This window comes from Melopsittacus undulatus, chromosome 3, assembly GCF_012275295.1.
Source record: "Melopsittacus undulatus isolate bMelUnd1 chromosome 3, bMelUnd1.mat.Z, whole genome shotgun sequence".
NCBI lineage: Eukaryota > Metazoa > Chordata > Aves > Psittaciformes > Psittaculidae > Melopsittacus > Melopsittacus undulatus.
The window spans coordinates 92,848,739-92,873,711 of record NC_047529.1 but is presented as its reverse complement, the minus strand read 5'-3'; the positions used below and the strand labels follow the sequence as shown (position 1 = coordinate 92,873,711).

Sequence of the window (24,973 nt, the reverse complement as noted above, 5' to 3'; positions counted from 1 at the left end):
TACAGACTAGAAATGAAATTGTCACTTCATATCCAGAGGAGGATGCAGAAGGGAGCTGATACTGTCCCCCAAAAATTTGTAACAAAGGGAATAGGGAAAGAATGATGGTGGCTGCAGTTATTCTTCAGTTTCATTAACTACAGAACAGACTGACAACAGAAACTCCAGCTTAAAGGCTGGATTGGAAGCACAGAAAGAATTCAACTGCAGCCTGATGGCAGAGCAAAGCGTGTAATTTCAATTTTTACAGAACCCCTGCTTTGATCACTGCACAGTGTGATTTATTCCATAAAAGATTTATGTCTGTGCAAAAATTTCAGCCTTTTTCTAAAAATGCTTGACCTTTCATCAATATAAAAACATTTTTGTTGAACTTGTGAAGAATAACATCTGTGCACCCATGGATGTTCATAAACAAGCGCCTGAAAATAAGTCAGACCTAACCATCTTCTCTATGTGCAAGCTTGGACATCAGCCCTCAGATTGTCTGAAAGATGTAGGTATTTAAACAAGTTTTCATACCTGAATTTGAGGATTTTTGCCTCAGATTTTTTGGGGCTGCAAACAAATGGTGCTACAGTTCACTCCTTAGTATCACAAAAATGACCTTGTTACAACTTTTAAAATTTATTTTAAACTTCTGGAGGTAATAATTCAAACATCCAAACAGAAAGCTTGATAAAGGCAAGAAGGAATGTTTGGTAGCTAGGTTATGTTTTGTTTTAAGACAGAAATTTGTGTTCTAGGTGTTCACGGACTAATGTTTTACCAAACCATTCCTTGGTTTCTAGAAGCGTGGCATTCAAAATCAGCTAGGCAACAGAAATATATAGATATTTTCATTACTTGGCTTGAATCCTTCTCTTCAAGATTTAACATAATGGTACATAACTGGCCAGTCTAGCAAGGACTTTTAGCAAAAATAGTAAAGATCATGATATTAGCTATCATCTGTACAAACTACTCCAGCTTAATCTAATGCTATGGTCCCAGTGTTAAGAAGAAATGTATTATGTGATACACCTTCTTTAGTGAAGTCTAGCAAGTACATGTTATTTTACGCCTGCTGAGCTCATTTAAGAAAATGATTCCACAAGCAGGAGAAAAAATACTTTCTTTGCATTTTACTTTTTAACAAATACAGGTTATTTCAACTGTCTTGAACAACATGTCATATATTTTATCTGCTAAATGGTATTTGGACCTGAATATGGATGTTTTTGTCATGGACATCATCCAGCACTTTAATTTATAGTGAAAGACTGTTTAATTCTGTTTAAAATTTTCTTTCTTTTGTTTTTGAAACAAAATATTTAACATAACTGATTTGATGATGCTTATTTTAATAACCTCTTTCAGATTATCTACTGAAAATTATGAATTATTGCTTAAATGGTCATGCAAAAAAAAAAACAAATTAAAGAAATAAAATAGTAACTCAGATCTCAAACATATATAACTATTTTTACATTGTCATCCAGTTTCTTAAAATTATACAAACAATAACAGCAAGGATATGTTTTTAACATGTTTAGTACTTAATCTAATTTTAGTACCTTTCAAATCTTTCTTCATTTTGCGGAGATCATGTTGAAAGTCTTCAAACTTCATTTGTGAAGCCTGGAAGAGATCTTGTGGGTCTGGAAGTGGAAAAATGCACTGTTCTTTTCCAGCATCCTGACAAAAAAGGAAAAAAAAAAAAAAAGATCACAGTGTTCACTGCTTTTTCTATTCTAAAATATATAAGTGAAAACAATAAGAGTGGTTTTTTTACATTTTGTCATCTAAGGCAGAAGAGGGATGAATTTAGTAAGCTGATTTTTTTTTAGCTTAAATTAACTTGAGCAAAATTAATTCCCACTCACCTGATCAAAATTACGTAAATAGTATGATACAATGTAAGATAGAAGACTTCTACTGTTGTCCTGTATAGAAGAGAATAAAGTTTGCTGTTACTGAAACTCACTAAAACAAAACAAATTCAGTAGGTGAAATGTTTAGTGTCAAGTATAAAAAAATACATTGCTGATTTGATGCCTTCACTAAAAAATAAAAAACAAACAAAAAAACTCCAAACTTGTGAAATATAATTTAATCATTAAAGATATTACAAAGATATGCTACAAGACTCCTGTAAGTCAATACTTATTTTAGAAATTTATTTGATTGTAAAATGAATCCTCACATTATGAAATTTCCCAAGAAGGAAAAGAGAAATTGCTTCTGAGTTGACGTGTGCAACTTCTTTTGCAATATTCATATATATATATATATATATATATATATATATATACATATACATATAAATATATAACTACAACCAAAGCAAAGTTAAATTAAAATGTCATCTTTCTAAATGAAATTTTGGGAATTTTGATAATCTTCAGGGGAATTTCCTCATGTTACCCATATGTAACCTCTGTAATGAAATTTCAGCAGAAAATCTTTAATTTAAAGAGGTTTTTTGACAGAATTACATTCCAAATAATTTCAAACATTGTTTTGTAAGGACTTCCCTGACTGATCAGTAGCAAATAAACTGAAGATGTACTTTGTAATTGCAATGGTACATAATAGGGTCAAAATGTTTCCAGCAAATTACATACTAAAGACCCAAATCACCCAACCATTTTAGTGTGTCTAAATGTTCTACTGAGCAGAGTTCCAAAACTGGTGATATATCTAGAGTTAACCAAAAGGTTCAGCTAAAATAAGTTCCTCTAAACACATCGCGCTAAGGCTTCATTCATCTCAGACCTTCCTTGCCTTTCCAAAGAAACCAGAAGGCTGGAATTAACCTCCTCCACCCCTTTAAAGGTAAATGGCTGAATTAGTCTAAACACAGGATAAAAAAGTTCACTTACATTATCTAACCCAGCAGCTAAAGCATGTTTATTTGGTGAGTGACCAAGCAGAGAAACAAACTCTTCTCTTTCTGCCACTTTCAGAATAGCAGACCTTGACAATGACTTGCTAGAGAGGTTACAGCAGTAATTCTTGAAACTTTAAATTGGCCCCTACATCTTTCTCATAACACTGTCTACATTGGGATGAGTCTTTCATTATAGCCATAGAGATTTAAAGTTTATTGTTTCCTTGTAAATAAAAGCAGATATTTGAATACAACCCCAATCTGAATAATCAAAACCAAAAAAGTGCTGGTAACACACAAGCTCCAGTTTAGCACTGAGCAAGAAACAGAACTAATTATCATTCTCCTTTACTTAGATGACTGTACTAGACAAATCTTAAATCAACATGTACTTGCTATGATTACTCTTTACTCAAGTGGTTCTGTGGTCTAATGTGAAAAGCACTTTCTGTAATGAGGATGTATATAAAGGATGAACTTTGGATTATCTCAAATGTTGAGGATGCCTATTCAATAATTTTTAGGAGTGACTTTCCTCCCTCCCAGCCCCCAACAGTTTGAATCCCCATCCAATCACAGTTAACTTTTCTTTTACAAATCTTTTCACTTCTGTAATAAACATTTTAAGGGTAAGGATAATAACATTGCTTCTGAGTACAGAAAAAGTTAGAAACACGCAGAGTATCAAAAGTTAAATACATATTAGATTAGGAACAAAACCATAATTTAACATATTTTTGTTTTCTATAGAATTTTTATATTTCTACAGAAACACACCCAACTCTAGAAGTATGATCAGATAAAGGCAATAACAAAAAAGTTCCCACCGACATGCCTTCCTAAATTTCACACCATTTACACAGATGTGGAGACAAAGTAATTTTCTGAGAATTTAACATTCTTGGGCCTATAGCAAGTCTAGAATCAACTTACACTGCTCCTGACATCTTTCAGTTTTGGCAGAATATCTAGTCCAAAGCCATCAGCCTGTCCTCTCGTCCTGTTTCCACCATTCATGTAATTTCCAAAGGCAAGAACCAAACCAAGGACCTGCATAACACCTGACCCATTTTTCAATATCTATGAAACAGAAAGAGAAACAGGTTTTTGTTCAAACTCTAATATTTATAGTTAACAGTATTACTGACACTGTGTTTAGAAATAATACTTATATAAAGGCTCAAATAAAAGAAATTAACCTTCTGCAGCATGTAGAATAATTTATATATAAAAATATGTTTAAATAAATATAAATAAAAATATGTAATTTTTTTTGCGAATGGAGAACGTTTTCCCCATAATGGATACTTATTAAAAATAACATGAAATCTAAACAATATTATCAGTGATGATCTGTTGAGGAAAAAAAAAAAGTAATTCCTTAAGTGATGTTGATACCATAAATGCTATATTTAATTTACAAGGGAATTTTGCAAGAAGTTAATAAAAAAAACCACATGGAACAATTAAAACTGTTAATCTATCAAACAAAAAAATATAGACATCTATCAAATGGTAAAACAATTGAATATTTCAAATAATTTTCAGTTATTAAAATACTGATGAAGCTTGTATTTCAAAGCTATGTATTTGTTTTACATAGGACCACAAAATTCCAGCAATCTAGCTAAAGAGAACATTGCTGTCTCTAACTGATTTCAGATATCCAAGTTGCACACTTTCAGATTACCAAGTGGCACACTTCCAAAATCTCCTCTGAGGAAATACAAGGTGGACTGAACTTACATTCATCTGGAAAGGAGTGAAATTGTGACTATATAAAGGGAAGATTTTGCTTTATATTGGTATAAACATACATTGATGTCAAAAACATGGTATAGTTCAGTATCAAGAGCTAATCTCAAAATTCGCTTTGATGTTGAAGTACAATCATTAAACATTCTATTCTGCTATCCTGCAGATTTAATGAGTGCTTAGAGTAAATAAAACAAAAACTTTTGAAATATGAGTACAGCTGAACAAGATTAAATATCAGAAATTTATCTCTAGATTTTCACAGAGCACAACCTACCTCACACAGTTTCTGTAATAATTCAAGTTTGCGGCGGATTGAACAAATGCTTTCTGAAAATGTTGATTGGAACAGGATGCAAAATACACGTTCAGAAAAGTTGGGAATTAGTGAGAGTTCATAGAGGAACCTGTAGGGGTGATTCAAGAAAATTGTGTAAGTCATTGCTAGTAGGTACAGTTTTGGTTTTATTCTTTTATAACACCTCTAGATAGTTTAGGAGAGAAAGTTTTCTGAAGTGAGCGAAACTATTTTTTCATAAGTATGTTCTTACTGTTCTGGCTTATCCAATGATTTGGCGTTTTCTTTTTCCTTAGATGTCTTGCTATGCTTTTCTATTTTTTCTAATTCATCTGATTGTGCTCTCTGGAATAAAGGAAACAAAGTAATTGAAAAAAGTTAATCAAGAATTTAGTCAAAAACACATAAAGATGACATCATGCTTATAGATTTTTCTTTAGCATCTGCTTACGGTAAAACAACTTAGTCCATAGACTGATTTTACGTATAAATACATTGGATGGAAAACATAACATCTTCCAAATAATATTATTGACTACTAGTAATCTGCAAAAGATTTAATCATTCAACCATGCACTGAGACAATAATCTTCATTCCCAATCCCATTTCTTTGGCTATTTATAAAGTCTTTGGATCAAAGACCTCTCTTCCTGAGTTTTATTTCTCTTTCCAAATCTGTTGGGTTACATTTGAATGCAATCTGATCTTTAAATATATATTTAAGTAATATCTTTTTTTAACTAAATGAAAATAGGTTTGCAATTTAAATTTTATTTGGTATTTGGAAAATGCTATAGAACAACAGCAACAAAGTCGATCTATAATAGAACTGTCATGCATACCATAATACATGAGAACTATTGCATACTTAAATTTGGCGTACAGCGATTTTCATTTTTATCTTAATAAGCCAAAACAATTACATGTAAAGTGCCTAGTTTCTTGGAGAACCCTGTGGCATATTGTGCGGTTTTTTCTTCGGTATTCCAACCAAAAGAAACAGAGCCTCACTTCTTTCTGTGCTCCATGCTACAGTGAAATTATTTTTTCCAACTGCAGTACTGGAAAACAGAACAGCATGGGAAGGAATAGAAATGGAATGGAAATTTCTACTTCTGACCCTTCTTTTGACATCCATGGTGGTTTTCAAAATAGATTCAAAACATGAATCTGTGCAAAAATTAAAAAGGAATTAAATATGTACCTTTATTCCTTTAATAAAACTTCACACATCTTTTTAACTTAATCCATTACAGAACTCAAAAACAACATTAAATTATACTAGTTAAATTACATTTTAGCTACTTAAATAATGGCAAAGCAAGAGATAGACTGCATCTGCATTCTTTCTAGCATGCTTTTGCATGATTAGCAGAAGAGGTATGGAACTATCTCAAATCATACTGACACAGCTTCATCAGCAATCTGAAAGCAGAAAGTCATGTTTGGACAATCCTTCTGAGGTTGCTGAGCATCTTTCCATGTGAAAAGGGAGAAAATACTGACATGAAACAGAAAGATGAGATTAAAGAGCCACCCAGAGCAAAAGCACTTCAGAGTTCCTTTGATTACTTCAAGAAGCCTGGAAATGACTGCGAGACCATCTGTCTTGAATAGTACACATCCTAATATTTAGCCAGCATTTCTGTGGATGTTCTTGAAGGGTCATCTTCTTTAAAGTAGTCTGACCTTATCTATTAATAGGAAGTTTTGCAAACAACTTTTTTTTTTCTCCCAGAAGTAAATTTTTTTTGACAGTATGAAATTCTATTAGTGGTATTACACATTTCACAGACTAATAGAACAATTGAGGTTTGAAGAAACCTCTGGAGACAGTCTAGTCAAAACCCCTGGCACAAGCAGAGGTAGCTAGAGCAGGTTGCTCTGTGCTAGATCCACTTCAGTAAGTCCATGTCTCTTGCACTGGGGATGCCAGAACTGGACATAGTACCCTAAATGTGGTCTCACCAGTGCTGAGATCACTTCCCTTGATTTGCTTGATGCTTACTTGATCTATTTGTGTATACATATGTGTCTTTCTCAGTTAACAAGGGCTAGGTTGACACAAACTAGTTTTTTATTTTGGTATACTGGTTTCCTGAATTCCCTACCCCCAGTATCGCTTCAGTGTGAGAAAAGAAACTTGGAGATTCATCCTCCAAAACTACATTTTACATAAAGGTTCTGTTAAGGCAGGCATAGGACATACTAATATAATTACAGTAGCAATTTTTTCTTGCATAATTCTATCATGAGAAGAAAATTTTCAAAATACTAAGATCAGAAAATTGTACCAATTTTTATTTTTTAAGGCACATCTGGACACAGGGTGACGACTAGGAAAAATCCAACTAAGGGCAGAAATTTCTCCTTCAATTTACTCCTGTAAATGGTGAATAATATTTTTTTTAAAAAGTAAACAAGTTCTTGTACCAACAGTTTTGAAATTATGTTGTATTTTTTCTTGCCAATCTGTAAAGTATATTCTCTTCTGTTAGACAGAAATGAAATAGTTTGAAATTTGCGTGTAATTGTTAAAGACAAGAAATTATTTTAGCAATGATCATAAAGCTAAATGGTTATTTGCAAATTCTTTAGGATAAATAGTGAGAGTACTCTCTCTTCTGGCCTTCTACATATGGTGAAATATTAGACCACTTATCACAGCAAATATATACATGCATGTTCAAGCTGTTAACGTTTCTCCACCAAATCCCAAGGGCAAAGGTTAGGCAGACTCACTATTCCTTATTTAAACCATTATTCTCAGATTGTGTAGGCAAAGAAATAACAACTGGCAAAGATAAAGAACCAAGCACGACCCACTCACTGGTAGGCTGAATGAAACTCAAGCAATATGTTTTACACTCTTCACAAAATCAAGAGGTCCAAGTATATCCTGCAAGTTCAGAATGAACCCTGAGTTTCAAATCACTAATTTTTGCTCAGCTATCCAGAATTCTGATTTATGTCTATATTAAATTGCAATACAAAAGCAATAAGACTGACATGCCTTCTGCACTTGTATTACAGAAGATTATTCTTCAGGATTTTTACCAGTTAGCTTTACAGTTAATATTTATCTAATTCCTAATTTGCAGGTGGATAGTTAACAAATATTTTATGTAAGTAGCCACACATTTGTGTCAAGAGGCATGTTCAATAGATACTTCTCATAAGTCATTAATCTGACTACATCAGCACTTCTTTGGATGTCACCGCTACTTATTTCCTGGAATTCTAGCTACTATATAGCATCGTAAATGGAACAGAAGAGTATAATGTACTAGAATTTTGTATTAACTATACCTAAAATTGGACAGCATAAATCTGATGAAATTATTGAAAAAAAAAATACATTGATTTAGCTTAGCTCTTTTCCCACTTTTGCCATAGTATAAACTTATCCTGTTTTTAGTATTACCAGAGTTCACAAGGGCCATTTTTCAACGCAAATCTTACATTTCCTGGTTATTTTTGATTTTCCTGGCAACAGAACCTTAGCTCTGATTTGGATCTGTTTACGTATGTGCTTTTTTTTTTAATATGGGGGTGGATTTTTTTTTTAGTCAATTTGATTTTCAAAGATAATCTTATGTAGTTCAAAAGTATCAAGTGAATTGTCTGAAGAATATAGTCAAAACTAACTGAAACTAAGATGTAACAGACATAAAGAGGTTATTAACTATCACATTGCTTTGAAGCTTGGTCATGCATTTGAAGTCAGGTACAATCTATAATCTTTGCATAAAAGCAGGAAGACATTGCATTGTAATTGCCATTAAAAGAAATCACTAGAAATAATTGAGAAGAAGGTTTGAATCTCAGTGACAGAGCAGAAGCATGGGCTTTGGACTTCTGGATGCCTTTCATTCTTGCAAGTGGCTCTTAGAGATTTTTGAAAGCATTTTAAAGCATTTTAAAGATAGATACAGGGTGGACAATTTACAAGGAATCAAATTAAGAAAGTATACATGTTGCATTTTGTAATGTAAAGAGATTTGAATAGGGTAAATCTGTAGATCAAAGATAATCCTGCGATAAAAAATTTAATCCATTTTTATAAGCTTATGTCTTCACAATACAGTGAAGACATAAGCAGAAGCAGGCTTATCTTGCTTCAAGCACTGATGCTTCAGCTACAACCTCAGTTGCTAAGAGGATGCCTGTTTTCAAAACAAACATTCACTTCTTGCAAATAAGTACATTTCTCATCACAACCAATATGGCCTAACCACATACAGCAAATTGACAGCTCTGCTGAATTTTATCTGCCTTTTCCTTCTCTATTTTTAGCTGCCATTGAAAGCATTGCTATTAGGGAAATCGTAAAAGCATATTAAATTAACTGTTTCACATGTAGTCTTACTTATTAAGATTCTGCTATTAAAATTGCCTAGATCTTAATACATAGCTGATTATCAACACATGCTTAAACAACTTTTTATAAAGCATACTATACAACCATGTGTAAGAATTATGTGACTGTACTGTACTGTGCTGTAGTAGTAACAAAGCCCTTCTCATTTGATGCAATACCACTTAATACTATTAAATAAATTGTTGAGGTCTTGGGTCTTTGGTGGAGTGTGGGTTCTTTCATTTATAAAAAGTCACTAAGATGTATACAGTAACTTTGTGGTTTAACAAGACTTTAATTCCTCAGTAAACAGGAATTGAGCCCTCAGGAATGTGGCTTTTGAAATTAGGGTGTGTTTAGGTTTGGAGACTGCCCAAATTTCATTCACATTTAAGAAGGAAAAGCACCATGCCAGACATATGCAATCAGAAAAAATGATTACATTCTGAGGGAAGACTGTAAAACAAATGCTGCCATATGTTCTGTAGAGATCAAATACAAAGACTGACAAATAGTACAGCAATATTTAAATATGCAGACAAAAAATCCCAATCCCATAAATAAAAATTTAAGTTAACAGCTACAAAGTAGCTCAATGAGGCAAGGTTTTCCCCACTTACACTACAGGATGAGGCTGAGAAATAAGGAAGGCTAATATCCTTGACTCCTTTCTGGTACCCACAGATTGCTTACTTCTTTTTTTTTATTAAACATTGTTATAATTAGTGAAACTATTAAGGGAAGCAAATGCAATGTCTGATTTGTTTTGATCAAAGACTGGTAGTAAAAACAGAAAATAAAATTCAATTTTAAAGAATGCTTCTTTCAAGACAAAGCTTTATCAAATAGAGGATCCAGAATTAAAATTCAGGTCCCCTTGTGAAGCTCTCCCAAAATAAACTGGGTGTGTTTTTTTGTTCTTTCTTTGGTTTTTGGTTGTGTTTGTTTGCTTTTCTTCTGCCTTCTACCCAGGCAAATATAGTTAGAAAGTTGGTCTAATCTGTCTTCTATTCAAAGCAAAGAAATATATTACAGTCATTCAATTATTTTGAGTCTTGCCTGAGATTAACATATGACATTTTCCTCAATCAGGATAATACTTCCCAGACATTTTTTGGTAACTGGTGAAGGTAATGATGAAAGGAAGACAATGGCATTTGGTTATTTCAGCAAACTGCAAATTTGCAGGTATCCCATTATACTAGAACTCTGAAGTATATGAGAGGTGACTTTAAGAAAGCATTTGAAAATTATCCTATTAGGCCACACAGAAAGGCTTATGCAGTAAAAAAGAGGGAAGCATGCAAAAACTGATCATGAGGGCAATATTTATTCTGTACTTCCCACAACACAATCTCTTATAATCACACATATGTAATACGTAAACTTAGTTAAATTTTTTACATGCTAAAGAATGTATGGAATGGGATATACATGTGAGGGAGAAGATTAAAGATAATGTAAAATAAAAATACCACTGGCCAAAGCAGAAATGCAGTGGGTTAAGGATGAGAAGTGCTTGGAACATAAAAATTTTGGGGTAGTTAGAACAGGTTTCCCATTTGACCATTATTTTCCGAGCAGTGTCGAGAAAGTTAATCCTTCAGGGATGAAATAAGATCTGAAGTGCTTCTTAGTTCTTGGTAAAGTTCTGTTTTTTTCATTCTGTTTAGGTTTTTGTTTTTTCTATAAAGTGGACTAGAGCATATTATCTCTCTTTTCAGGTCCCAAAGTGGATTATTTATGATAAATTTTGTAAATCAACAAAACATTCCTATGTAGGCTATAAAAAAAACTAGATTCTAAACCCCCAAATCTGAAGAATACTGAAGGAATTAAAATACTATTAAAACTATAACATGAAGGAAATAAAAAATCCAGTACAATAGCGTACCCTGGCTTTCAATGCCATTCTGTTGCTCACAGCTTTACATTTCATATTTTCAGGTTCTTTGAAGGGTAAATAGAAGGTCTCTTGCTCTTTCCAGATAGGCCTAGTCAGAACTCCATGTATATAGATGATGTGGTCGGAAAAAGGAATAATGCTCACTGGCTGCAGCTGAAGGCAGAAATGTGCTTCTGAGATCCACTTTTTTGAATTTTTCATGACTGGCATTGTAAAGTTTTAGAACATGCCTGAGTATATTCTGAATCCCTGATTTTGCATACCTAGTGGTCAAACACTCTCTGTTGATTAGTACCAGACATTTATGAAGCCTCTGGCACTTTGTACTGCTTTTCATTTCATTAACTTAAACAATCCTTTTCTTTTTGAAGAGTTAAAATTATTTTGCAGGAATCCTTGAAATAAAAATAAAATAGAAAATAAAAAAAAGCTACAGTTCCACAAATGGCATGATTGCTGTTATTAAAACAATTCTTTGTATTGAACAGCATTGTTATGTTAGTGAAGTTACAAAGTGAAGCCAAAGACCCAAAATGCAAGGTCTGATACTTATTGACCAAAGACTGCCCACCAAAGAAGAATAAAAAAAGGAGCAAAACCAATTTCTGTTTAGTCATTTAGAAGTTGATTGTGTTACTTATACAAAATACACAATGAACAATTAATACAACTTGAATGCTTTCATTGCTTTGGGGAAAATAAAATAACTTCAAAATAGACACATTTTACAAGCTTGCTGAGTATTACTGATGCAAACCAAAAATACCTTCACATGGCCTTACAGTATTCCAACATTATATGGACTTCCTCTGATTACTCACATTCTCATACAGGGCTTGGAGGGTCTCTAGGTCAACTACAGAGTTGTCCAAGTTCACAACAGCTATAAAAAAAAGACAAAAGAAAAAAGAATTAGTTGTCAGTATGATAATCCAGCTGTGAAAGAAAGTCTGAGCACAATATCCAGCAACAGTTTTTATGACCTACTGGTCATACAGCTTAAGGGTTTTAACTTTATTATGCCTTGAATAGTGCCATTCCTAAAACTATGGGCTAGAAACCTGGTAGAGCCAGGTGTCAAGTGTTAAAGAATTCACCTCCCTCCCCCCAAACACACAAACATGATCCCACGAGTATGGCCATAGCAAGAGATCAGAGATAAGCTTTACATCAGACTTTCATGGTCTGACTGAAAGCATTATAAAAATTTGTAAATCTGCACCACAGCCCCCCACACACACGTTCACACAACAAAGCTCATTCCTGTCACTGTTGGCTTCAGACTTAAACTGATTAATCCATAAGTCAGTCAGTTAACTTCAAAACACCTGACAAGGGTCAAGTCTTCTATGCACTAAGCCGACATGTTTAGTACAGATACAAAATATGCCTTTCCTGTTCCCAACGAATTCTGGCACCACACACATACAGTATTTTTTCAGCATCAAAAAGTCAGTTCAAGAGCACGGAGAGAGTGATTTCCGTCTATCTGATCTGGACAAAAAAAACCCAAAACAAAACAAACAAAAAAAAAGAAAAACCCAAAAAATCTACACCCAAAACTCAAGAGATACACACTTTTAGGAGCACAGCCCTGATGCCTGACTTGTATTAGAAAAATTCCACAGAACACAGTAAGAAGTGTGTCCTGAATCTAGTGAAGAATTATTCTCAGTTAATAAAATATAATAATTCTTTTTCAAATAGTACTTTTCAGTCTTCCTCTTACATATTTTTACAAGCATACTGACCATTCATTTAAAAGCCAGATAAATCCAGATTACCTCATCCAGGTTTTAAACTTTGCAAGAAATTTAGAATGTTGCATTAGAACCTATGTTCTAAATACAAATTCTTTGCATATACCTATACTACAGACAACAGAATTCAAGCTGATGTGCTTCAGATTGCTCCAAAGCAATTAAAATTATCAGTTTGAGGCAGGGTCTCATCATGTTTCCACTTTCCAGGCCTGAGACATAGTTTTAGTTACAAATAAAATTACAATGACAGTAGTGTTGATCTTGATTAAATTCAGCAGGCTACACTGTATCCCTAAGCATGGCACAACTCTAAATTTTTGGACTAAAACAAAATTAATTAGGAACTTCTTCAGTGTTCAGAAATAACACCATCTGAAAGATAATGGCAATGCAACAGTTCAGGATGCAACATGGTTTTTGTTTTGTTTTTCTGGGAAGAGGCATATGCAAAAATCTGCTACTATTTGTTTGATATATTTTATAATTATTCCCCCCCCCCCCCCCCCAAGCATAATAATTATTGAAACAGAGGCTTAAAGATGCCCTCCCAACTAGGTGCTGCAGTATATCCTGTATTTAATAATCCTTGTTTCTCAGTAGGACTATCTGCATGCTTAAAAACATGCCAAATTTGCCTTGTAGAACTGGAGACTAAAATTAACACGCAAATAGAAACTGGGTCTAGATTGGTTTGAGAGCTCCACTTTCCAAAAACATGTATATCAAAGCCTGTGTACAAACAGCTTTATAAAAACCAGGATATACTGCAGATATCAGTTTGTATTACCCCTACATTTCAGCATTCTTATGCTTATGAAATGATTTCATATGACACACAACTCTTCAACTATTTATTCTGATGTGGCTGTCTTCTCCCTTCTCCACCCCCCTTCCAGAGACTCTTCTCCCTGTTCCACTTCTTCCTTCCAGAGACTGTCTAAACTTGCATTAAGAAATATGACATAAGCTGCTGCTCTGACTTTTGCTCAATGTTAAGATCACCCATGGATTAGTCAAGGAGCAATAGAACACTTTTGTTTGAATGCTTGCAGGAGATAAGAGAATGCCTGGCAAACACAATGGTGCCAGGTCTGTGTACTTTCAACAGAAGAGGTATGCAGAAGAGTGTACATACTTCAGGGAGCTGCTTAAAACAAATCACTTTGAGACAAGGAGTTGAAGAAATTAGATACTAGCATATATGTTTCACATCCCTGCCTCCCAAGAAAAATAGATTTCTACACACTTCATCTAAAGATGTATATGTTCATAAATAGCACTCTAGCATCACATTAGGATTTTTCAATGTTCACTGTAGGTTTGTTCTCCTCACTCTGGGGAGTCAGGAGATGAGCTTCTGTTCCTTGGCAGTACTGCAGCACTGTCATACAGAACATGATAGCTCGCAAAATAAATTGTGACTGTTGCACATCTAATTCAATTATCTAGACAATTTGAACTGATAAAAACAATGATGTTTCTTTATGTAGCCAAACTCAAGGGCGAAACATGGCCACCCCCTACAATCAGCATGACTACACAAGTATCTAACCAAAGGATTCCATATGTGGTGGCAAAATAATGACAAAAAATATAGATAAACATTAATTTCCTCATATGAAAATATTTTGAGCTATGCTACAATTCCAGTACACTTTGAAGCAAAATTTTATAATATTCTTGCAGTCACTGGATATTTTCACTCATGTCACTATTTTAGAAAACGATTTTCCTGTTTCAAAGTTGATATTGCCATTTTCTGGTCTTGACTATTATGAAACAATCTTTAGTAGCCAGCCCATCCCCCCACCTTCCTGATACATTTGTAAGAAAGCAGTGAAGAATACCTGAAAGAAACAACTTTCTTTTAATCGCATCAGTCTCAGGCATTTAGCTCTTACCTTCAAGATTTCATAGTTCTGCTGCTTTCTTGCATTCCTATTGCCACTGCTGCAAATAAAACCAGCAAGCCAGCCCCCTCTCAAGCCCTTATACTATAAAATTACTTGATGTACATGTACATAATTGTATATGAATACAAATATATAGATATGATAAAATAAAATTTGAACCATTTGAACCAGATACACAAATATGCACAGGTAAAAATAAAAGGAACTACAAAGCAATGACTTGTTTTTTTTTTTTTTTAAATCAAGCACTAATCAACAGCTGATTACAAAAAAATCCACCCAGTAAAAAGAGGGGTTGAAGAGTAATCACAAATTATTTCATGATAATTTAAAAGACAGAGGGGGAGAATGGATTTAAAAAGATTTCTACCTAAAATAAAGGTTCAGGAACCTCTTGTTGGTCTTAAACATTCTCGATACTTTCATTGTTTTTACCACAATCTACTTGGAAATTTAAACTGGCATGTTTGGGATAGAAATTATATCATTCTTATGCTACTGCAAAATAGAGAAGATTTAGCAGAATGGAAGAGTTCCCATTCTGTCCTTGCTTTGACAACATAAATTGAATCAAAAAACAAATTACACAAACACACAGTAACAAAGCCAACTTAGGTATTATTTTCATACTGGAAGGATGATAAAATAAATGCAGTGGGACAAAGACTTACTATTCTTAGTAATATTATGTAATTTGCAAGGCTTGCTAGGCACCTGAGAAGATACGTCACCTGACAGGAACAGAACACTGGTGCTAAAAAAAGTGGGATTAGTGAAAAGCACACAATTATTTTCAGAGGCATACTTGAACTCTGAGAACAACTAGACCTTCTCCCACATACATAGAAGCCAGTTTAGAACACAGACCCGAAAAATAGCAAACAACAAACACCACAAAAAAATAAACACAACACAATGAATAATCATCACCCACATGTCTTCAGAAGAGCACAGTATGTAACCAAGCCACCAATGAGATCAAAGATATTGCCTGCAAATATAATGCTGAAGAAAAAAGGCATGAGAAAACACCAGCAGAGAGTTGGAGGATGCAGTGTATTCTCAGGAAGACTATAAATGGAAGTAGCTATAATTTTTTTAATTGTAAGACAGACCATTACACTCGATTATTCATCTGTCTACATTGTGAACTACCATCTACCAACAGAACAAAATAGGCAATATAGACACAGCAAACCTACACTTGCCTGAGGCTATGAATCTAATAGTACCACTTACATAAACCATAAGTACTTGGAAATTCTATTCTATTTGCAAGTCCAAACCTCTGGAATTTCCTTTTAAAATGAAGTGGCCAAAATTCAGAATTTCACACTGAGTTTCAGGGAAAAAAAAAAGGAATTATGAACTCCATCCTTTGAATTCAACTTTTATGTCATAAAACTCCCTATTAGAACAATCTTACTTTCAGAAAGGTGACTTTCAGAAGACTGATTTTCAGTCCAAATCTTGGGTTTATGTCTTCCCTCTTCTCAGGGCAGGCTTCAAATCACACTACATTTCTCTGGCCTTTCTAAGTACATTTCCTAATCTTTTCTGTCTTCAGACTCCATCTAAAAGTGAGTGCCCTCTTCCAAGACCTCCTAGGAACCCTGCTGCCTCCCCCAAAAATGACTGAGCCATTTCAAAGTCCTACTTTATTAATAACTGATTATAGTTTACCTCCTCACAAAAGAGGAATATAGAGGAATATCCTCACAAAAGAGGAAATAGTTGAAGCAAAACCACTTCTAATTTGCAAAAGCAATTCTGAACCAACTCTGCTATATTCAGATCCATGTTTCAGGGAGACCAACAAGCAAACCACCCTCTCAAGCTCTTCATGCTGATTTCCACCACAAATGACTTCTCCATGGCTCTCCAAAAAACAAGCAGCAACACTCCAAGAGGCCACTCCTATTTTCCTCCTGAAGAACATCAAGTCTTTGCAAGACTTCACATCTGCTCTACCAAATGGAGCAATAGACAGTCACTTCAGTAAATTACAAAGGCAGATTGATTCTTTGTCACTGAATGATCTCATGAAACTGCATCTATACTATATAGAAATGGCAAGCATAAATAAAGTCTCAAAATTACTATGTGATTTTGAGGAAGAATGGTAGCATTAAAAGTCACTCAACCCTCTAAAACTTTTTCAAGTAACTGTACTGGAAAATTTGATGAGACATTTATTTTCATATATATAAAAAGTATATTTGGAAGAAAAAAGCCCACAGGACGACATGAATAGGTCAAATGTGTCACACTGTATGATCTTCCTTAAATGATTATTTCTCAGTTAATTAAAAAAAACAAACAAAAAAGCAAAAAACAAGCACACACCTGCTCCAAGAACAACATACGGGTAGGAAACTTCAAAGAGTCAAAATCCAACATCATCAGCATTAGCATACTGGTAAACCTTAAACAGTGGAAAATTCTGATGCAAGGAAAACAACTCAATATATATCCTGATAAACTTATGAAATGGTTCTTACAACAAATTAGAAAAAAAAAAGAACTAATAAGTTTGTTTGTTTACTGAATACAGAATGGAAGTCTTCACTGAGAGATGCCTTTGGAAGAAAATGCAAGAACACCACATGTGTAAATATTAGCAACCCAGAAAAAAAAGGAAGTTTCAAAGTAGACAATTTCATCAGGTTCCTTGGAATGACTGACAGCTGAACTGCTCAATTCAGAAGTAGAAGAAGCAATACCTGCCTCAATGTTCTCAGCAAAAAAAGAATCAAGAGATCCTTGAAAGAAGATCAAAATGAATTCGCTTCCTTTCCTACTATAATGATTATGAAATGATACAATATCAAGCTACTTGCAAAGTAAACCCAGATTTAAATCAAACTTACTATTTATATTTTAAAAATCAATTAAGATAAAAAGTTTGCAGTCTTTTTCTTGGCTAGATAGTAAACCCACAATTTCAAAAATTGCTATCCTTTGTCTTTTTTTCTTCCCCATGTGAGTTTATAGGCATCATTCATCTAACACAGGCCTACTGCAGAAGGTCATGTTTTTGCCTGTGATACTTCCAACAACTTGAGAACTACTGCTGTTCCTTTGGGATTATTCTTTATCTCAAAAAATAGAAATGTGAATCCCCTAATGTAGAAAGTTAAACCCCAAATAGGCCTCCAAAATAAATGTTCTGTCTACATAAATATGGAAAAAAAGAGTGGGATTTTTTTTCTGTGTTAGTGGGAGCTGCAGCAAAAAACACAATGATAGTGACTGTGGAACTTTTATAGATTCTCAGAAAGTGAAATAACAGAATTTTAAAACAGGTCTTGCACAACTTGTATTAAAAAAACTCTGCTGATAATGTGTAGGTAGGGGGATGGCTGAAGTAGGGAGAGTTAACATAAATGAAAACAAGTTTGTATTATTACTTACCTGCTTGCCCTCAGTACCTTTGTGATATGTTTATCTATTGGCAAATACTCTAGCCTTCTCAGGACAAAAACTTTCATTGCACAAAACACAATGGAGATTGGATCTTCAACATAAGTACGTACAGCATGAATCAGAGGCAAGACACAGCAATTAGACCTGCTTGCACAGTTTTACTGGGGCAGTAATTCACCTTGATCTAAAGCTTACGTAAGAAACCAGAACAGTATACAAAATTTCCAAGCAGGAGCCATAGATTAAGCTTAGCTGTTGCTTCAGATTGTTTTTAAAGGACTTGAAATTATTAAATACCTTCAAGAGCATGCACTTACATTTCTGGGAAGCAGTGAGGCAAGAAGATGCATTTGCAAAATTTGAAATGACACAAGACCTCATTCAAAAGAGTGACTATTTTTGTACTGAGTCTTCTCTTACCAACACAATTCCGTCTTTTAGACATTTGTCCTTAACATTTCTATTCCTTAATATTGTATCCCCTACACTACAGCAACAAAATTGTATCGATAGAGCTTTTTTATGTGCATATAAATATATGTACACACATGACAAAATATATAACTGGATTTTATATATAGCTGTACATAGTTAATATAAACAGTTACATTACATACATTTCAAACAATTGACTCCTATGTTAAGGACAGCAGTTACTGATTATGTGAAGTCTAACTTCATACACCTACACAGTTTGTTTATAAAAAGTGTGCAAGTTCAGTTCTTAAAGAACAAATATATTTTGTTTGACTCACTATGTCGCCTTCTTGTCTAGGCTGGAAAAAAATGGAGACTGATGCTGTAATCCTTTCAGAATAAAATGTTTAAATACAAACATGATTGCCATTGTAGACTGTTTAATTTAGAGAGATTGTATTTCAGTTCTGGTTTTGAGAGGTTTGCTGATTTGACTATAGAGAGTACTTCAGTGCTTATCTTAATTGTTTAGATAAGATTTGTTTGAATTTGGCAGGTGAAAAAACCAGGGGTGTGGGATATAGGAAGGTTGAGAAAAGGCTGGCATTTTACCAGATTAAGCTTATTTTAAACTATAATGCACAGAGGAGCAAACAGTCTCAATGAACCTGCCAGAGTCTTTGGGGAGTGCATTTGAATTGCAAGACTGACCAGGAGGATTCAAGATTTTCAACAAACTGGAAAGGATTACCATAATAACTCCCAAAATGCTACTAAAAGCTTAGCATAGTACACAAATGCAAATGACACAACACATTTAAATAAGCTTTTTTAAAAAAGCACTCTAAGCTTATAGTAGGGGGTTGTTCCCCACACAAGCCTCCTGTCCCTTAAATGTATTTTGGAAGTGTTTCAAGAACAAGAATTTAGTATAATCAGTGGCATAAGGATATATTTTACATGTAAGAAATTCTGTGACAGAAAATAAAACTACGGGTATAAAAAATAATGCTGTTGGCTTTTACTTCAGTTATCAGCTTATACTAAGCTTTTTCACTGGTTAGGTAGTATAACATGCCACAGGCTCTCCATTTAGAGGTTCTCAAAACAAAACTTGTCATACCTATCAACTACATCACTTTTGGTGAGGAGACTACTAGTATTGGATACCTGAGGAAAACAGTTTTGGATGTTTACATGACAGTGTGTATTTACAGTGCACGTTATAAAAATTTACAGTGCACGTTATAAAAACAAGCTGGACAAATACATCAGCTGCAAGGCACATTAAGCAGTGGAACTGACACTGTGTATTGATCTATCTGCAGACAGATACAATTTATAACTTTGTATTCATGAGTCAAGTGAAATAAAATTTGGGTTTCCTGCGCATTAGTCTTTGACTTTTCTTTTAGATTCACATAGGCTCTAATGCTTTTCAGTCTCTGTTTCAATGACATTAGGTCTGGGATTTCCACATGTTAACTGTGGTTCCAGTGATGATGCAATGATGGTGTACCTGTGGCAGTTAAAGGATGCATGCAAGTCAAACTTTGCAGAACAAGGTAGCATCTCTTACTGAGTGCTGCTTGAAGAAGTTAGCAAGACTTGTTCAGAATATAAATTACGTGTGGATTTTTTTCAGAATTCAAATTTCCTAGTGTTTGGTTTAATTCCACATTAGCTATTTTCATTAGACAGGCTCAAAGTAAAAAAAGCTATGGCTAACTCTGATAAGTCCAGTTCATAAGCAAAAAAAGAAAAGTTTTTCTTTCATGCTTTATGGAACTCATTTTAAATGATACCAAAAGATAAACAAAATGCAGGAGAAGGACCAAGAGATTTATTTAGAATCATCTAGTAGTTCACTGGCAAAGATGAAACATTGTTTCAAAGTAGTGCAAAGTCAAGAATAAATGTAGATTAACATTATTGCAACTATTGAAATAATAATTTATTGGTTATTCTAACATCATAATCTCTAGAAGGATGTTAACTTTTTTTGTATAGGGTCTCTAAACTATTTGCCTTACTCTATGACCCTGTGCAACTCTGAACAGTCCACAGCCTTTCCATGTTCCTTATGCACATTCTACTCTTCAATCATTCTTTTACTCCACTGCTGAACCTCTCAATTTTTTTGCTATTGTATTTGTTTGAGATGAAGTGGCCATAATTAATCCATCATAATAATGGCAAGGATATACCAGTTTTATACAGTTATATAGCACTCTGCATATTTGTTTGATGAAGTTAGCAGGGTAGATACCAAATGTACTTTTTGTTTGTTGTTTTTTAAATATTCTCGACATTAAGCAGCTAACTTAAGATCTGTGCTTTTGTGTTCTCAATTTACCCACAGCTAGTACACAGTTAATGGAGCTCCAGGTGTGTTGGAGTTGGCAATTTAAAATACTTAAATTACTTAAGTAATTTAGTTTTGAGTGAAGGAGTTAACAGCTGCATAACTCATAGATCTGAAAATCAAATGGCTCATGAAACACCACCAGAAAGAAGAGTATCTTTGGCTTCCATAGGAATCTGTTCTCAACTTACTGCAACTAAATACATCTTCACCAACACTGAAAAGAAAGATATTAAAAATTGTTATTAATCCTTAGTGAAGTCCATGTGGCAATACTAATGAGAAAGCTGGTCTTTTCTGCACAAACTTACTCAAACAACTATCTTGATTACACTCTTAGTAATTATGATCAATAACTAATGGAAGACTCTTTCTTTCTCAAGGAGTGACTAGATGTCAAAACAGTCTTTGGACTAGAGCTATAGCTGATGGAACATCAAAGAACACCAACAAGGGAATAGCCTCAATAACCTCAGGCATTGTCTTTCTGTGGAACTGCTTGATCTATTTGGCTTATCAAGAAGAAAGTTAAGAAGCAACCTGATTACAGTTCTTACACATACCTGCATGAGAAGATAGGCAAAAGTAGATGGCTCCATAATTTCACAGACCAAAAGCAGAGAAGAATGAAGGATGTCTGTAAATTAATCTGGCAAATTCACTATGGAAAGAACACTTTAAGTGCTAAAAGGAGGGATATTAATCTTTTGACCAATGTTTCATGAGATATATTGACTTTTCCATCACTTAAAGTATTAGTATGAAATCCTAGACTCACCGAAGTCCATAGCAAAATGATCAGTAACTTCAAAGAAAGCAAAGGTTGAAGGGTCAGAATTTCAGCAGGAACTTAGGACAATTTATACTGCTAACATGTTCGTATTTTTACAGACTAATAGCTTGAGGCAGAAATTAGCAGGCAGTATTACTGATTTGCCTTAGCAGCCAGATGAAGTGCTTGGAAGGCTCTTTTTAAAATATAGAATTGAGCTGTGTGTTTGCATTTTGTGAAGTCCCTCCAAAGTTCTCTACTAATCTTCTCTAGCATCCACAAGCCAAGTATAATTTTACATAAACCACAGAATGCTGTTACTTTTTGATGATTTACAATAGAAAGTACTGCAGATTCTTTTACCCATGAAGACATTCAGGATCATTCAGAAACAAGCTTTCCCTGCTTAACAGTTCAAGCTAGTGAATTGCATAGTATATCATCAGTACCCACAATACTACAGCTAGTTAAAAAATACTACATAGAAAATTAAGGGATTCAGAAATCAGGCAAAGCAAGTTGCCATTTATCTGTAATTGCAGGACAGTCAACTGTTACAGTCACAAGTCAAAATACAAATTTTCTTGCTCAAGAATTACAAATACAAAACATTTGAGAAGTTTCATTTCAAAACCAAAAGTCCCTTTTCCTCTATAAGATGGTTGTATCTCACTGAATTAAAATGACATACTCTCAATTTATTCTCTTTATCAAATTTCAATTTTATATTTGGCACAGCAGAGAACAGACTGGATTTATCCTGGTATTCTATATATCTGCCCAGTCTGATGTCTGGATAAGCACTTTGGATTGTATCATACTAACTAACACACATTAAGCCTTTCATCAAATATTCTGAAGTTACAGTATTAAAGAGCTACAGATGCTAAGAAAATGATGTAATGATCTTGTGATATTTAGTCCATGTTCTAAGTGTGGTGGGATTATGAAAATAACGCAAGATTTTTGGCTACATAGATGACAGATGACACAGCTTTACAATTCAAATCACAATACTGTGATAACTGAGGGCAGAAGGATGCATGTTTATGGTTTAAGTTCCATCTCTTTTCATGCTCCAAAGTGTTTCTCAAAAGCTGGTATTAATAACTCAAGGAAATAAGGGCTGGGCCTGCAATAAATTCAAATGCCTGGATACATGGAAAACTAGAACATATACATTCTAAGAAACAAACAAACAAAAAAATAAAACAGAAAAAAACCCACACCCAACTATTCTTTGGAATCACTGATGTGTATTTATTTCAGCATCATGACTGGCTTCAGCTACTGAGAACTTGAAGATTACAAGAAGCACTCTGGAAACTGCTTCAGTCCAATACCTTTGAGCTCTGTTTTGTGTCCAGGTAGCTAAAGTAATTGCGGCTTCACTAAAACCATAAAACACATTATACTGAAGCAGAGTCTAGCACATATTGCTCGGGGAGGTCTCCCGTGGAACAGCAGAACAACAGAAATAACCTTGATCTTCCTTGCTTAGGGATCACGACAAAACTAGAGAAAGAACAGTTAAAGGTAGGATAAACCTAGGTAGCTCATAAAGTCGGCCGGAGCCTCCCTGCAAGGGACGGCGGAGCTTCCCGCTGGCGGCTGCAGCGCGGGCCGCTGTTGCCACCTACTGCTGGAAGCGGGGAGCCGGGGCCGGCAGCGGGGCCGCCTGGGGCAGCGAGCCCGGCAGCGCAGGACAAGTGAGGCCCACCTGGCGGCAGAGGAGGGTGGCAGGGCCGGCGCGGCCCCTCACCTGGCAGGGCTGGAGAGAGAAGCAGTGTGGTAGAGACGAAAGAAGTCCGGGCATAAACCAAGCTATGAGTCAGAAAAATGACCCGGATAAGCAGAGCTCAATACACGAAATCCATAGTGTGTGTATGATGTAATCCTATATATAATCCTATATATTTTCCAGGCATCTAACACTGGCAATGGGCACATTTGTATTTCCTGATAGATTTAATAGCTGTTCTAAGCATAACAGAAGGAAGATAATCAGTGTGACACTGATAATATAAAGTTGTTTATGGTGCTATAATTAGTCACTGCAGAAGAGTGGAAATGAACACCAAAGTAAGCATGAGTCTTTGAAGACAGAGCAATCAACTGTACAAATCTACCACATTCATTGCAGAGGAAGTTCATGCCTGAGCAGAAACACAACAGTTAGTGCCCTAGAACAGATCACTCAACAAGCATGTTAAAGATGACTTGTAAAGGGTAAAAGCTGTAAGATAATATGCAACACAGAAAACATAACAAACGGCTTACTCTGTTAAGTATAATTTTGAGATATGCAGAATCTAAATTTCAGGGTATTGTAATTATTGCTCTAAGCAACTGGGAAGAAATAGGAAAAGAGGAGAAGCAATGTTTGATTTACTTCTGAATAATGTACAAAACAGTTGGAGACACTGTAACAGTCTTAAATAAAATTACTATAGGACAGGGGAAAGATTTTTAAAAGTAACACCATAAAATTAGACTTTACAAGAAGGAATTCAAATGAGAAGCCAGTTAAATGGGCAAAAAAGCTTAGAGGCCAGAAGGAAGCTTACAAATGCTACCTTACAGGTTCAGAGGAAAAATAAAAAATTACCAACTGAAAAATATAAAGCACTCTTTTCCATCTAGACTTCTCACTTCCCCAGTATTCCTACTCCTCAAAAATCACATATATGATTAAACATGAGAGTATGGGGACATCTGTAAATGAAAGATACTCTTCAAAAATTGCTAATCAGCCAAAGAAAATAGAAAAACAAAGTCTCATAAGTTCAATGTAAACTGAAGAACCACCAAAAAGTCTAAACCCAACTTGCCAAATGCATAAAGCCCATAATAAAACTGCTTTCAAACACATCAGATGTATGAACACTGACAGGAAACAGTTGGGCTTGCAGATAATCTGACTGTAAAACAAGCACAAAAGAAAGAGAATCAGAAAAGGTTAAACAAAGTATTTGTGTCAGGATTCACAACCACAGAAAAGGTCAAAGAGGTAGGTTCTCAGACAAGTTCTATACCTCTCAAGCAATAAAGGTTTGGGCATTGTCTCAAAGGGAACAAGTTTCAGAACATGTAAATACAAATTGCAAGAGGATTCCCGAGATGAT

At 34.6% G+C, this 24,973-nt stretch overlaps 1 protein-coding gene across 2 annotated transcripts in view; it reads right to left on the bottom strand.

Moving 5' to 3' along the window:
* FMN2 (formin 2) overlaps positions 1–24,973 on the bottom strand; it is a 176,983-nt gene that overhangs the window by 56,808 nt on the left and 95,202 nt on the right. For both annotated transcript variants that reach the window (XM_031046248.2, XM_034060972.1), the window contains 6 exons: positions 12,014–12,075; positions 5,179–5,270; positions 4,905–5,034; positions 3,806–3,952; positions 1,866–1,925; positions 1,557–1,677 (listed from right to left, as the gene is read on the bottom strand). In XM_031046248.2, coding sequence (XP_030902108.2) covers positions 1,557–1,677; positions 1,866–1,925; positions 3,806–3,952; positions 4,905–5,034; positions 5,179–5,270; positions 12,014–12,075 — 612 coding nt within the window. The remainder of the gene's footprint in view (positions 1–1,556; positions 1,678–1,865; positions 1,926–3,805; positions 3,953–4,904; positions 5,035–5,178; positions 5,271–12,013; positions 12,076–24,973) is intronic.